The sequence below is a fragment of the Lissotriton vulgaris genome, chromosome 12 (assembly GCF_964263255.1).
Source record: "Lissotriton vulgaris chromosome 12, aLisVul1.2, whole genome shotgun sequence".
NCBI lineage: Eukaryota > Metazoa > Chordata > Amphibia > Caudata > Salamandridae > Lissotriton > Lissotriton vulgaris.
Genome location: NC_141700.1, coordinates 14,940,123 through 14,955,800, shown reverse-complemented (window position 1 = coordinate 14,955,800; position 15,678 = coordinate 14,940,123). Strand labels below are relative to the sequence as shown.

General features: G+C 49.7%; 1 protein-coding gene across 1 annotated transcript; it reads left to right on the top strand.

Annotated features, from left to right (window-relative positions):
* Positions 1–789: 789 nt before the first annotated feature.
* On the top strand, positions 790–15,450 carry TPGS1 (tubulin polyglutamylase complex subunit 1). The gene is made up of 2 exons (XM_086946745.1): positions 790–1,098; positions 14,445–15,450. Exons 1-2 carry the CDS (start codon positions 863–865, stop codon positions 14,971–14,973), a joined length of 765 nt encoding a protein of 254 aa, XP_086802871.1. The 5' UTR covers positions 790–862; the 3' UTR covers positions 14,974–15,450.
* The last annotated feature ends 228 nt before the right edge of the window (positions 15,451–15,678 follow it).

Below are 15,678 nucleotides of genomic sequence, written 5' to 3'. Positions count from 1 at the left end.
CGCGAGCGCGGCGCCCAAGACACCGCGGGACACAGCAGGCGTGTCCGCGAGGCGTGGGCAGAGTACCCGCCTCGTCGCCAATGTGCTGTTGGCAGGGGTAGGGACCACCTAGGCCGCAGAGTGGGGCCTTACTAAACAAGAGCACAATAAATGAATGCGGACACTAGCTGGCAGTTAGGGCCGAAGACCCCGAGGCGGTCTCACGCCCGTTTATTTATACCTGGGGCGTGACCCGCCCTCAGGCTGTGTGCGTGCGTGCGTGCGTGTGTGGACGAGCCGGGTGGCTCCGACAGTACAGTGTATAGTACTGAGTAGCATAAATATGTTCCTGAGTGAGATGAGAGACAGGTAACATCCTGCTCACCCACTCTCAGTTAAGGATTGGACAGTGACAATTACTAATTAACTCTTTTGGTGATATTTGCAATTATAAAGCAACTGTAATTTGCAAGTAACGAAATACGGGGACTATAAGGCGCTCTAGTAGCTTTGGGTAATGTCCACACAATAGAAATATACACTCATAAATGTATAAATAAATGGTCCCACTAAAGTCAGAGAAGGGCTTGGGCCGCCATCTTGGTTCGGTATCGCCCTGGTTGCGGACCGGAAGTGTGAGGGGTCGGCGCTCATGCACCTATCACTATGTTTGACACTTCCAGGAGCGGCTGAACTGACGGCATGATGGGCTGGGCGAACAACCCTCCATAACCCCGCCCCTTCATTGTGACGCCTGCAGGCACAGTAAGTCCGGAACGGCACAAGAGCTGTCAGTCACGTCCCTCTACCGCATGACGCGTGAGTGGGCGGAGTCCAGCGTGCCGTTGTCACTTGCCCGGACGCCTGCGTGACCCCGGTTGCCATGGAGCCCGTGACGCCGCCCGGTGACGGCGCAGGGCTCATGGCCGAGCAGGCTCTGACCCGGGCCGGGGCCCCCGCCCTGATGCGGGCCGCGCTGGTGCAGCTGCTGGCGGCGCGGCCCGCGGAGCCTCTGCGCTTCCTGGAGGAGTTCTTCGGGGGCGTGGTCCCAGGCGGGCCGGAGGCGCCGGGCACCGAGCGGGCGCTGCGGTACCTGCGGCTGGCGCCCTACACCCGGAGGTGAGGGGCTGAGGGGTCCGGGGGTCTGAGGGGAGCCCGGGTCTGAGGGGTGTGCGGGCAGCGGCTCCTCAGCATGCATCAGTTGCATATGTCCTGCTGGTGTTTGTATAGCGCCTCCCGCAGCCTCTAGGCCCTGGCTCCGGGTGCCAGGCTGCGGGGGGCTGCAGGCCGTGGACGCGCCTCCACCCCTCCCTTTCTGCACGCCCTTCTGTGCAGTGGGACAGGCGGGCCATCATCATCACCTTCTCTCCTGCAGGGTGGTATCGTGACCCTGGTGGTGGAGCAGGTACAGTGCGGGTCACTTTGATGCTTTCACGAGGGCAGGCCCTCTGCAAAGGTTGGCTGGTCACCTCTCTGTTGCTGTATTTGGAGCAGCAACCTAAGATCAGGCAGTGGTAACAAGTGTAACAAGCATTAGAAATGCAATAGGTCTCGCAGCATTAGAGTTAGTGCTTTTAGAATTGTTTATGGGTTTTTTGCTAAATCTTTAGCATGAGGTTGAGGGTGAGTGAGGGTGAGTGAGGGTGAGGGGTTGAGGGTGAGTGAGGGTGAGGCTGAGGTGTTGAGGGTGAGTGAGGGTGAGTGAGGGTGAGTGTGGGTGAGTGTGGGTGAGGGTGAGGGGTTGAGGGTGAGTGAGGGTGAGTGAGGGTGAGGGGTTGAGGGTGAGTGAGGGTGAGTTAGGGTGAGGGGTTGAGGGTGGGTGAGGGTGAGTGAGGATGAGTGAGGGTGAGTGGTTGAGGGTGAGTGAGGGTGAGTTAGGGTGAGGGGTTGAGGGTGGGTGAGGGTGAGTGAGGATGAGTGAGGGTGGGTGGGTGAGGGTGAGTGAGGGTGAGGGGTTGAGGGTGAGTGAGGGTGAGGCTGAGGTGTTGAGGGTGAGGGTGAGTGTGGGTGAGGGTGAGGGGTTGAGGGTGAGTGAGGGTGAGGGGTTGAGGGTGAGTGAGGGTGAGTTAGGGTGAGGGGTTGAGGGTGGGTGAGGGTGAGTGAGGATGAGTGAGGGTGAGTGAGGGTGAGTGAGGGTGAGGGGTTGAGGGTGAGTGAGGGTGAGTTAGGGTGAGGGGTTGAGGGTGGGTGAGGGTGAGTGAGGATGAGTGAGGGTGGGTGGGTGAGTGAGGGTGAGTGAGGGTGAGGGTGAGTGAGGGTGAGGGTGAGTGGTTGAGGGTGAGTGAGGGTGAGTGAGGGTGAGGGTGAGTGAGGGTGAGTGAGGGTGAGGTTGAGTGAGGGTGAGGTTGAGTGAGGGTGAGGTTGAGTGAGGGTGAGTGAGGGTGAGTGAGGGTGAGTGAGGGGTTGAGGTTGAGGGTGAGGTGTTGAAGGTGAGTGAGGGTGAGGGTGGGTGAGTGTGAGTGAGGTGTTGAGGGTGAGGGAGGGTGAGGGGGAGTGAGGGTGAGTGAGGGTGAGGGGTTTTGGGTGAGTGAGGGTGAGGGGGAGTAGTTGAGGCTGAGTGAGGGTGAGTGAGGGGTTGAGGGTGAGTGAGTGAGGGTGAGGAGTTAAGGGTGAGTGAGGGTGAGGGTGAGGGTGAGGGTGAGTGAGGGTGAGGGGTTGAGGGTGAGTGAGGATGAGTGAGAGTGAGGGTGAGTGGAAGGTAAGTAGATGTGGGGTTAAGAACAGTAAATCTATACTTCCCTATATATTCTTACGTCCACCCTATTAAGGTAAGTAAATGTGGAGTTAAGAATAGTAAATCCATACTTCCCTATATACTCATAACTTGACAATTTAATATTAGTAGCTATTGGTTAAGCAATACAAGTGCAAGTCGATATTAAAACTACAATATTATAACATACAACCGGCTCGATAATATGGAAAGCGCCAACTACCATTGCGCCTTCTGCTCCCTTTTCATGTGAAATACGTGTTTCTATGAACCATGGCAAAATTGGCCAAATATTCCATGTACACTGTATTATTTGTCCATACCAGCTTTGATGCAACATTATTAGCCTTGCAATAATAATGACAAATCTTTGTTTAAATGCCGCCAATGTCACTATCTGATTTTCAATATGCAATGACTACCGCCGTGGAACCCGGTTGGGTGGAATTTGCGCTATATAATATAGTTACACTATAATTCAAGGAAAATAAGCATAAAAAGCATTGCAAGTCTCACTGGACATCAGACTGCTTATTTGACTGTCTCCCATGTGACGATTTGAACTGGAATGTTTGTTGAAATTATGTTTTACACACAACCCTTATGAATATTTCAATTACTACCAATTTATGGATAAATGTGCAACCCTTCATCCCGAAGATTTGTATTGAAAGCTTAGCTAAATGGCACTGAAAAAAAAATTAAACCAGAACTCAAAGGCCAATAGGGTACCCCTCCCCCCATCCTCAGACCAAACCCTCCAAGAGAGAAAAGGAACTGCCGAAAATGGAAAATGCTGTGCAAAATATTTAAGAACACGTGTACTGCTCAAATACATTTTCGAAACTTGAAAACCCTGGAAAGACGGGCACGGGTGCACACTGCATGTTTTCATCTCGCATTCGCAGTTTGAAATGGCCTGCATTGGCTTTGTTCGGTGTTTTGATGCGGGTGTGGAAGTCACATTGAAGGAAGGGGAGGCGTCGCTGCTCCCCTCCCCCTCCGGCTGCCAGGCCTGACCCCTCTGCCCGGCGCCTCATTTGCAATGTGTCAGAGCTAGGAGGGGCGCACGGAGCGGGGCTCCTCGGAGCTTTCCATACAAAGGGTGAAATCTGCATCACACAGCGGGCTCCGGGGGCGGCCTGCTTCCTTTCAAGGCTCTGGCGGACAAAGTGAGCCTTCACAGAGCACTGGGGGCTTCACGCCAGAGGTGCAGCCGGTAGGGCTGCGTGCCACAGAATAGCCGTGCAACATAGCCCTTTGAAAAACAAGAGGTGTGTGGTGGGTGGGAGACAAACGTGGTACACACTTTTGTAGACACGCACTTCTATCAGTGCAGTGCTGCATCTGCCATGGATCTGCAGCTATCTGCGCGGATGCCTGTGTGTGGGGTAAAGGAAGCCCCACGTGGGGAGTGGGGCGGTCTGTGGTGGCGTGGGAACGATACAAGATAGGAGCGAAAAGGACACGCGTGTACCGTATGCGCAGACCAGTTGGCGTGCCTCGTGGAGTTTAACGTGTGAACTGTCATAACAAAACAATGGAGTTGCTTTCTGTGAAAAATGCACATTGTTGGATATGGAGTAACCGGCGAGGATGAGAAAAACCTGCGGTAGAAAAACACTCGCTCAATTGCTTTTTGGTTCCCAGTCAGCAAAGGCCGTCCTGCCCGTCAACTGAACGGGCACAGTGTGTTTCGATTGTCTTCATTTACAGGCGCATTGAACTTGGTGATTAGAGCTTCCAGCATGTAAACGAAAACAAGCAAACGATACAAATCGCCAGAAGATTGCGGCAAAGCAAATAGAGGAAAACAAGACGGACGGACGGAAGAGAGGGGAGGGGGGAGGAGAAATGCGACACAGAGGGAAGGGGAGGGGGCGGAGCGGGTTAAATTATACAAACAACAAGCTGGAGGGAAGAGAGGGGAGGGGGGAGGAGAAATGCGACACGGCGGGAAGGGGAGGGGGCGGAGCGGGTAAACAGAGACGGACATGCACGCGCCCGTGACTTTTAAGGTCAATGCGCATGCGCATAAGCTCAATGCGCATGCGCATTGACCTTAAAAGTCACGGGCACTGCAAGGAATCGCCACGATTCCTTGCAGTGTGGATAAAGTGTGGATAACTCGCAATAGTCTCGCTTGCTCGATGCGCATGCGCATCGACAGGCGAGACCTAAAAAGCCCATAGGTATCCCTAATGAGGGCTGTTGGCTTTGGTGATGGATTTTAGCCATGCTATATAGCAGTGCGCATGCTATTTTTTTGGGGGGGGGGGGGGGAGGGAGGGGGGGGGGGGAGTTTTGTATAGTGCCGACTCGACCCGAAAGTTTCAGGGTCTTTTACATGAGCACCAATTGCGATGTAGAGTGACACATTCATTTTGTTAGGCACAGGGATTAAGTGTGGCTATAACCAATTTCAAAATAAAAGCTAGCTATGTTGCAGCCAGGACTAATGCACATTTTTAAATTAAGGGATTTATTTATGAGAGCCTGCGCCACTTTTGTACCACATAAAGTTGCACATGCGTGATGCAGGGCTCTCTATCTTATTTATAAAGCCACCCTGCTTGCTTTGAGTGACTTCATAACTATCGATTAAGGCAACGCACCGCAAATCACTGCGTTACCTTACTTTGCGCCCAGGAGGCGTTCCATGGACATTTCAGTGGGTTTTCCCATGCAATACTGATGGATTTCGATGATGCTCCGGATGTATAAAATCATGTAAACCTGGGGAAGCCCCAAATCCATACATCTTCAGAGGTGAAGTGTAACGTGGAGGAATATGTTTATTTCTCCTTGTTTTTTTCGTTTTTCTATGTGTGTTGCATTTGATAGCACACATAGAAAGGAAAACACCTCTTAGGATTGTTTTTGTGCAGGAAGCTATTCCTTCCTGACAAAAACAATCCTGCATGCAACGGAGGACAAGGGTGCCTCCGTTGGCGCTAGGCTCCTGAAACAGCATCATCGCAGAAATACAGGACAGGAATGTACCGTATTGCATAAATGTGTTGCATTCCTGCCCTTTCACTTTGGTGTAGGGCAGTGCTGCAAGGTGCCTTGCTATGCTGTCCTGTGCCAAATCCCACAAATGAAGGCCTGGATGCTTGTCTTTTTTTGAATCATTATTTTTAGCCATGCTGCATAACACCCAAACTGCTATACAGCATGGCTACAAATCTTTGCCAAAGTAAGCAATGCCCATGCTTTGCAGCATGAACAGATGTCAATAGCAGAACTAATAGTTTCAAAAGTGCTGTCTATTGGCTTTGGCAATGCTTCTTAGCTATCTGCAAAACATCCATGTAATTCAGAGCAAATTAGTTAATCTCCCAATGCGTGAAAAAGAAATACAAATCATTGTTGCCAAAAAATCCACTGACAGGAAGAAACCAATTGCACCCATATCCATGTTCTAGTGAATATTCATTTGGAAGCTAGCATCTGTTGGCACAATAAACACCAATTTCAAAGGAGACAAGCATTTGCAATGCAATAGGTCCTCCATTAAGTTTGAGCTATTGGCATTGCTAAATATTGCAACACCATTTGCAACAAAAGTCTATAAATTGTAGGCCAAAAATGTGTATTTATTTTTGTAGCAATGGTGCGCTGTAGATGAATATGTGTAAAAGTAAATTGCGCCATACTGCGATTGCTACAATAGTTAATCGTGGATGCGTTAACAATTGATGTGTGCACTGCCGGCTGGTGGTGTGTGTGCCTGGTGGAAGCATGCACTGACGGTTGGTGGTGTGTGCCTGGTGAAAGCGTGCACTGGCGGCTGGTGGCGTGTGCCTGGTGAAAGCGTGCACTGGCGGCTGGTGGTATGTGCCTGGTGAAAGCGTGCACTGGTGGTGTGTGTGTGCCTGGTGAAAGCGTGCACTGACGGCTGGTGGTGTGTGTGTGCCTGGTGAAAGTATGCACTGACGTCTGGTGGTGTGTGCCTGGTGGAAGCGTGCACTGACGGCTGGTGGTGTTTGTGCCCGGTGGAAGCGTGCACTGACGGCTGGTGGTGTTTGTGCCCGGTGGAAGCGTGCACTGACGGCTGGTGGTGTTTGTGCCTGGTGAAATCGTGCACTGACTGCTGGTGGTGTTTGTGCCAGGTGAAAGCGTGCACTGACGACTGATGGTGCCTGTTGAAAGTGTGCACTGACAGTGTGGTTGTGTGTGGTGGTTGTGTGTGTGGTTGTGTGTGTGGTTGTGTGTGGTGGGTGTGCATGTGGGTTGTGTGTGTGGTGGTTGTGTGTGGCTGTGTGTGTGTTTGTGTGTGGTTGGGTGGTTGTGCATGGTTGTTGGTTTTGTGTGGTTATATCACAGCATAACCATTAAACCTGAACGTTTTAACTCATAAAAAGTTCATACAAACTGTTGATAGGGCCTTTTACTGGCTTCACAAACACTGCCTCCTGCACGTGTCACAGAGCTGCCTCGGAGCGGTATCCTCTTTGCAAAACCTATTAGCATTTTGCAGGACGCCTTGATTTTATTTCTTCTAAAATGCCAAGAATCTTTCAGAAATCCAAACTTCTGTTCACTAGCTCAGGGAAGGATAATAAAACATGCATTTACATTGCGGCCAGCCTTCATGTAGTCCTCAACTGCTCTCTAGGTAAACAAACCCTATGCTCGCAATATAGCCACCGGGTTGCGCGCACTGAAAGAACAAGCACTGGCAAAATCAGCAAGTTAAGTGGACGCCTGCTAAAATATGTAGCCCGTGTTTATAATGCTGAAAGTTTAGCGCGGCGCCCGGGGGCAGGACAAAAATGAGAAAGCTGTCTGATGCATGGCCAAACAAACCAGCATAGTCTGACAACCCTTGATAAAGAGGCCAGGGAGGATCGGTGAGGAAGTGGAGTTCACGAACCAGCGACGAAAGCTGCAGCAGGGGCCGCCACTGAAGCATTGCAGGTCGCTCTTTCTAGCTGAAAAACAGCACGCCATGATTTACTTTTTATCTTCCTGGCAGTCAACATCCAAGGAGGGATTTTGGGGATGAGAACTAAACAAAAGGAATTTTCACTGACACTGAATAGAACTCTTCTTTCCCTGAGCATTGCTTCTTTCAAGTTTCTAAGCGGTTGTGCGTTATTTACTTATGCATTTTGTTATATTTCTAAAGTGCATACTTCAGATTCCAAGAGATGTTGACTACCTAAATTTTGGTGAACTATACTGTAAGGGTTGGGGTGGAACCAATATTCCCCCACCACTGCCCTTGGTAGTTATGTTTTCAGTTCAAAAGCAAGTAAAATAAATATGGCCAAGGTAGGCTTTCTTGTAAATTCTTTTGCTAAGCTGTATCTACAGCTGCTGTGGCGGGCATGAAGAAGAGGGGAGAGGGGGGGAGGGCGGGGGCGGGGCGGGTTGTCGCGGCCCTAAAAGTGATCGCGTGAAAGCTATAGGAAAAAAATGCTGAAATCGAAAGTGTTCTGCTGTGGCGGGCGCGAGGAAGATGGGAGAGGGAGGGGGGCGGGCGGGTTACATGTTACATGAGGACACACATTCATTTTTGTTAGGCACGGGGAGATTAAGTGATTTGCCCAGAATCACAGGATGTTCAGCGTCACTTATTGTTCCAAAATAGAACACATCCATTTTGGAGAGGTATCCAAGTGAAATGAGGAGCACATTAGCAGGTTGCAGCTGCAGTTAGGCACTGGGAGATTAAGTGATTTGCCCAGCATCTTAGGATGTTCAGCGTCATTTATTGTTCCAAAATAGAACACATCCATTTTGGAGAGGTATCCAAGTGAAATGAGCCCAGTAGCAAGTTGCAGCTGACGAGTCCTCCAAAAAAAAGGCAAAATGAAACCCAAACCTTCAGGATTGCCATCATTGTCACGCATCCTGTTTTGATAATATTCACTGTCACATAGCCAGGTATTCTCAAAAACAGCACTTTGGGTTTTTGGTCGTGTAGATTTGCTGTTCTAATTGCAATGCTAAAGTGCATTTCATGATATCTGTGGTGGTAATGTGCAGCACAAAGCGTGGCTATGTCGGCCCCTTGAAAGTAAATAACACTACTCGATGCACTGCGGTGCTGGAAGGGGGTGAGGGGGTTGTGTTTTTCTTAATCTGACTTCAATCGCTTTTCTGTTTAATGTTTACTTATAAGCCATTATAGGCAATGTGGGGGAGGGAACGCCACACTGCTTCAAGGAGAGCTGAAACAAAACCAAAATAAATAAATAAAACATTAGGGTAAACCGCAGCGCTTGTAGCGGACTTACAGAATCCTTCGGATGGCAAATGGTGATCACTTTCGCAGCCGCTTTGATGTTCTCAGTGGTTGCGCGGCTCACTGAGAACATCAAAGCGGCCGCGAAAGTGATCACACAGGCTGACAAATGGTGCGCGTGCCCGGCGCACGTGCACTTTACCCGATCAGCCTGCAGCCTTTGGGAGCACTTTCAAAAGCCTGTTACTAAATATCTTGCATAGCATTGCTTACGATGTAGCTAGGCGAGACCTAAAAAATGCTTCTTTGAAGTGTGCGTGGCATAATAAAACATAGCTACAAATGTTGAGGCTAAGATAAGATAACATAAACATCTGTTGAAACGCCTCCTCATTCACCACCTGTCTTGACTTTGTTTTGCCTAGCGAAAACACAAACAATGCTCAGAATTCACACTTAATCACATATGCCCTATATATGCAAAATATGGAAACACCCTCCTTCATACCATGACAAGAGTAATGGGATTCCATAGGACAACTGGATTCTGTTAGCCATTGTTCCACAAAAGAAAAGAAAGGCTTGTACTCCTTAGAGAGGAACTGATAAATAAAGAATAGCCCAATGGCTTCTCAGACACAGTGGTGTGTAGGGAGCAAGAACCACAACATTCCTCTCTGAATAACAACAGGAATAAGGTATCCTCCTTTCTCCATTAGTAAAGGTTATTGTACTTCTGTAGTAAGGGATCTCTGTGTATAGTCATAATCTAGTGAATAGTCCCGCCTATGTGTGTGGACCCCGGCAATCAAAAATAATCTCTTAAGTTGTCAAATCATGCAGAAACTGCAAAGAAACTTAAGAGAGATTTTAAAGACAAATAATGCAGCCTATATCCACAGGCTACACTGTCCAGTACTTCAACTAGAAAAGCAAAGGATATTCCACCAATATCACATTTAACACAATCTGCTAAGTTTCACCCATCTTGCTGCATTGACTGCCTACAGGAAATGCCCTTCACAGACTTCCTTCTCCCAGATTCCTGTGATCAAAGATTTTTTGGAAGGCTTGAAGAAAGTGTTCCCTCCTGTCAGGCTTCCTTCGCCTTTATTGGAATTGAATGTGGTGCTGTCCAGATTGATGAAGGAGCCTATTCATAAGGCTTCGTTGCAGCACCTGTCCTGGAAGGCGGCGTTTCTCGTGGCCATTACATCGGTCCGCAGGGTGAGTGAAATTCATGCGTTGTGTTGCTAAGGACCTTATACTGCATTTCATGCTGCTAAGGTTGTTATGCGAACTCACCCTAAATTTCTTCCCAAGGTTATTTCTGATTTTCATGTCAACCAGACCATAACGTTGCCTATGTTTTTTCAGAATCCTTCATCTCCAGCGGAAAGGTCTCTACATTCCCTGGATGTTAGGAGGGTGTTGAACTTTTATCTGGATAAAACCAAAGATATTCGTAGTCAGACCAATTATGGATCGGTCAGGACGGGTCTTGCTACCTCTAAGCAGTGACGTAAGGCGGAGCCAGGCATGTCGTCGCTGGTTAATCCCATGGCAAAAGCCATGCGCCACCAAGAGGGACGCATCTGCTGCAGCGCTGATAATCTGATTCGCTACCAGCATCCCTTCGATTAACACTTCCTGGAAATCTTCCCGCTTCTCGCGAGGTAAATGTTCCGCAAACTGCTGGAGGGAGTCCCAGAGGGCACGGTCGTAGCGTCCCAACAAAGCCGTGGCACTCGCAGCCTTCATAGAGGTCGCCGATGTTCCACACATTTTCCTTCCAGCTGAATCCATCCATCTAGACTCTTTGCCTGGGGGGACTGTGGATGACTGGGTGGTGGCATGCTGTTTGCGGGCCGCTGTCACAATCACAGAATCCGGAGGAGGTTCCACCCTCAGAAAAGCCGGGTCCGAATCGGGAGTCCGGTATTTTTTCTGTAATCTCGAGGGGGCCGCCTTAGTCACCGCCGGGGTGAGAAAAAGGTCCATGGCCGGTTCCTCCAGGCCCGGCACCAGAGGTAGTAGTGGACGAGACAGGTGTTTCTGGTGCAGTGTTTTGAAAATTACCGATGTCTTGGGCGTGGGCACGGTCAAGGATATGCCCAATTTGGCTGCGCCTCTCAATAGGATATCATGAAACGCCACCAGGACATCAACCGGCGACACCCTTGTGTCCGGCGATCCCGACAAAGTCGGAGAGTAGTCCCTAGTCCCTGAGGACCTTGTGCGAGAGCGAGATCTGTGCCTCCTATGGCGGCGTCTAGACCGCGTAGACGACCTGTTGCGTTATCGCTTCCTCCTCCTGGAGCGAGAGCGCGACCTCCCGGTTCGTGGGCGCTCCGCAGGTTTCTGTGGAGGCGTCTTCCATGGCCTATCCTAGGGTCTTGGTCTAGGAGCCCCCTTAGGTGGTGTAGGAAGAGGAGGTAGCGACACCGATCTTGGCGGAGGAACAGGAGGTATCTCCGGCCGAGGGGCGGGCCCATGCGGCGGTGGTGGCTGTCCTGAGGGAGGAAGTGGTGGGAGAGGAGGGTTGACGGAAGGATCCTCCTTAGGTATAGGGGAAGGAGGCATCTTCGGCCAAGGTGGTGTATATACCACCGAGTACACCGAGACTGGTGACTTCTTCAGAGGAGGGGACTGCGAACCAGCCCCTCCAGTATGTGATCGCCGTCTCCGGCGCCCTCCACCAGACTCAGCGTGACTTCTGGCGCCAGAACTCCTTCTGCGCCGCTTCGGGGAGTGAGAACGACTCCTCGACGCCGACCTCTTTCTCCTCGACTCCGAACGTCGTTTGTCCGGTGTCGAATGTCGCCTCCGCGACTCAGGCGTCGAGCGCCGCCTCCGCGACATCGACCGTTCCATTCTCTACGACAAGCGTAGACTCCTCCTCGACGCCGTCCTCTTCCTCGAGGTCCTGGACGCCGAGGATTCCCTCGACGCCGACCGTCTTCTCGACGGCGACCGGCGGTATCGCCTCGATGACAAGCGCCGACGCCTGTGGCCTCTCCTTCGACGCCGATAGCTCAACGTCGACGACGAAGACGCCATAGACAGTGTTTTCGACGGAGGCCTAACCAGGCTCTTCGACATCGAATCTTCACGCCGTCTCGACCCAAAGCGCCGGGGAGAAGGGGAACACACCGTTGTCATCCCTTAAGTTCAAGTTCATTAATTTGTATAGCGCACTACTCACCCAGAGGGTCTCAAGGCGCTTGAGGGGGGGGGGGGGTGCATTACTTATCGAATAGCCAGGTTTTCAGCTGCTTTCTAAAAGAGAGGTGGTCGTGTGTGAGGCAGAGGTGAGTTGGGAGAGAATTCCAGGTCTTGGCTGCCAAGTAGGAAAAAGATCTTCCTCCCATGGTGGATCTATTGATGCGCGGAGTTACAGCTAGGGCTTGATTGGATGAGCGTAGTTGGCTGGTGGGTGTGTAGAAGGACATACGTTTGTTGAGGCATTCGACGTCGTTGTCGATGCAATCGACGCCGACGGAGACCAGGAACGTTTGCTGGTCTTCCTGCCTCTGGGGAGCCCCCCAGAGGCCTCAGCAGAGGCAGAGGGAACCTTCCCATCCTGCCCAGACCCACCTGCCGCCTGCAGTCGTCTCTCTTCCAGGCCTTGAAGCCTAATCTTCAGCCTTTCCTTCAGGGTCCTTGCTGAGAGGTCCTGGCAGATGTCACAGTCTTCAGGGACATGTGCTTCAGGGAGACAAATAATGCAGACGTCGTGTGGATCAGTCTTGGCCTTCTTCCTTCCACATGCTGGGCATTTGTCGAAAAGAGCAGGCATTTTAGAGCCCTAAAAAGCCTGACAAACACACAGGAGAGAAGGGAAACACCAAGAATATAAACTGCAAACACTTTTATCCAAAAGTGAACTTAAATCCAATATAAACCCTTAAAAAAAGGGAGAGCTCAATGCCAGGGTCCTGTTAGCAGGAGCCGTAAAAAAGAACTGAAAGTAAAAGGGACCTGCTGTGCATTCTGGGATACTGGGAGAACGTTCTGGAAAGTTCTCTTAAAGGCACAGTATCCTATTTAAGCCACATAATGGCAGCCTATGGGGCTTGTCTGTCCATGCCTTCCTCTCTATCATTCCAGAGTCTTTTACTGGTAGAGGCAAGTTTCTCTATGGAAGAAACTGGGCAGGCTGTGTTGTGTGTGGTTTTGTTTGGTGGAATTTCTAGTTGAAGTACTGGACAGTGTAGCCTGTGGATATAGGCTGCATTATTTGTCTTTAAATTCTCTCTTAAGTGTCTTTGCAGTTTCAATTTAAGAGATTATTTTTGATTGCCATGGTCCACGCACATGGGCGGGACTATTCACTAGATTATGACTATAACAGAGGTACCCCTACTACAGAACTGGAGTTACAGGACAGAAACTACTCCATATATGAAACGGAGTAATCCAAACAAAAGCGCAGCACCTCCCTTATGTAGAAAGACCATGTCCTGAAATAAGGAACACAGTAGTGAGGAGGCCTACCCCCAGCACTCCGCTTCCTTAGAGAAATGTTTAAACCAACAACAGACCCACACGGTAGCGCATAGTTGTGACCACTACGGGGCTCCGCTGGGATCGAAAGTACCAATAAATGCCCAGAAAGGTACTGCCAAGATAAGAAGCTTCTAGGAGTTAAACTTCACCCATAAACGAAGCAGAACGGCAACGCGTAGCAAGAACCACCGCGCTCCGCTCATAAGTAAATATCCAGACGGAAATGCGGCGGAAGGCAACGCTTTCCGTAATTGAACTGTTCCTGGGTCCTACCTCGAGTCGGGGAATCTGGTAGTTGGATCACCGCAGAACTCCGATGCTGGGAATCACCGGTGACGTGCAAGAAGCTTCCCCTTCACAGGAAACTGACAAATCTCCCAGAATTACACGCAACAGGAAGCGTGTCTCTGGGATTCAAATACCTCCCCTCACCGAGGAGCCTGGGAATTGTAGTCTTACAGCATCAAGTCTAGTTTCTTGCTGTGTTAACGTGAGTACCCACACAGCATTGTAGGCGCAACTCATGAAAACCTGACAATATGCTGCATAATTTGCCTTTTTTTTCTCCTAATTTGTCCCTCCCCTGCCGCATAGCTCCAGTGGCCCTGACAATACTTCACTTTTGACATGGGACATTCCAGCATAGTCTTCCACAGGGGTTGGGGCGAAGCTGTCTAGTTGTACTGAAACGCTAAGATCTTTGTACAAAGCCAGTTAAAATCAGTTCCAATAGTGCCCCCAACAGGGAGTGTTCCGCCATTGCTGAGCTCAGTTTCTCCATCTGGCATCCTGTAAACTCTCATTTAAAACTTCTACCCCGTGTGAATTAGTTTGCCTCCTAATGTTAATAATGTTATTGTCTCAGCCCATTCTTGTCTAGCCTTGTTTTGAGGGCTTTATGAGGTAATGTACTTGTGCATTTCAATCCCTCTCACATAGACATCTCTCTTGTCTGCTGATTTTATTCATCCTGTACATAAATGTTCTTATTACCGCATATAACTGTTTGTCCTTTTTTTTCTCTATACCCACCCTGTGGCATCGCAGGACTGCCTTTAATAACAATGTCAGCCTGGCCTATGAGTGCCTGTGCAACGCTGGCAGGAAGAAGAAGCCAGGTCTGAATGGGAGGACTTACAGCGAGCTGCTGACTAGACTGTGCAAGGAGGGTAAGCTCCCCAGTGACATCACCTCACCCCTGCTGAAGAAGATCCGGTGCCGGGATCACGAGGCTGTGCCCTTTGATATTTTCCGATATGGCACGCTAACATGCTTCGTGTTGATGGAGTACGTGGGTAAGGCAGGTGCCCTCTACGACATCCTCAGTGATTCTGGTGCAGTGGACGAGTGCGTCGGCCTAGCCCTCCTGGATACTTTGGAAGACGCCCTGGAGGCGAGCGATTGTTTGGTTCCTGCTAGTTACCTAGTGGCCGGGTCTAAGCTAGGTCCTGACAGTTTAGCACTGGCAATGGATAAAGCATTACTGGCCAAGAAGCCCAAGTCCTCAATACGTAGGGAGGAGTTTCTGGGGCAAGCAGCTGCCTTGTTTCTTGCTAAAGTGAAACCCACCCACTGACTTTTTCAACTTTGTACCATGTTTGAAAGTAGTTATTTCTTTGTTTTCCAGTAGAGCCGAGAGGAAGAGCTTCGAAGTCATGTATTTCTGAACTGGAAGTATTGTTAACTTCTCAATTTTGGCATGTTTTAAGTTCGTAAAGCAATGACTTCAGGCTTGCTAGAAAGACCTTGTGGCAAGTTGTTATTTTGCTATGTATCGTGTGCCAGTAGCAGGAACCGGGCAATGAAATGTTCCTATGACAACAAACAATCTTATGTGACACTACAGTGAAGATGGCGCAATGCAATTTTTAATACCATCTTAGGCATTTGCCACCAAGCACAGCCGCTTTGGTTTATCACGCCCTAGGATGTGGGTTGGGAAAGATGTATTCTTGCACATAAGTAGGGTTTACAATATTCATTTGATTGTCCTGGATTTCAAAAAAATATTCAGCCTATTTTCTTCTTTTATTCAATAAACATATTGAATGTTTCATAAGCCTACGCTATATAATTAGTTAATAACTCTAATAGAGCGAATCAAGCTATCGTCTTGTCAGTAGTTGGTGGTATCTTCTCGCATCTAAGGTGTCTTAGAGCGCAGTCACATGGCCCTGCTTGGAAGATGCTTAATGTCCACACTAGAATGTAATAACTGTTTTGATAGTCGCTTACTGTCTTGTCTCTTAGTTTATTTTTCTGTGTCCTGGGGGGATACGTG

Coding starts and splice junctions, on each gene's coding strand:
- TPGS1 (XM_086946745.1), top strand. CDS start 863: ATGGAGCCCGTGACGCCGCCCGGTGACGGCGCAGGGCTCATGGCCGAG. Junction 1,099..14,444: donor CTGGCGCCCTACACCCGGAG/GTGAGGGGCTGA, acceptor GTGGCATCGCAG/GACTGCCTTTAATAACAATG.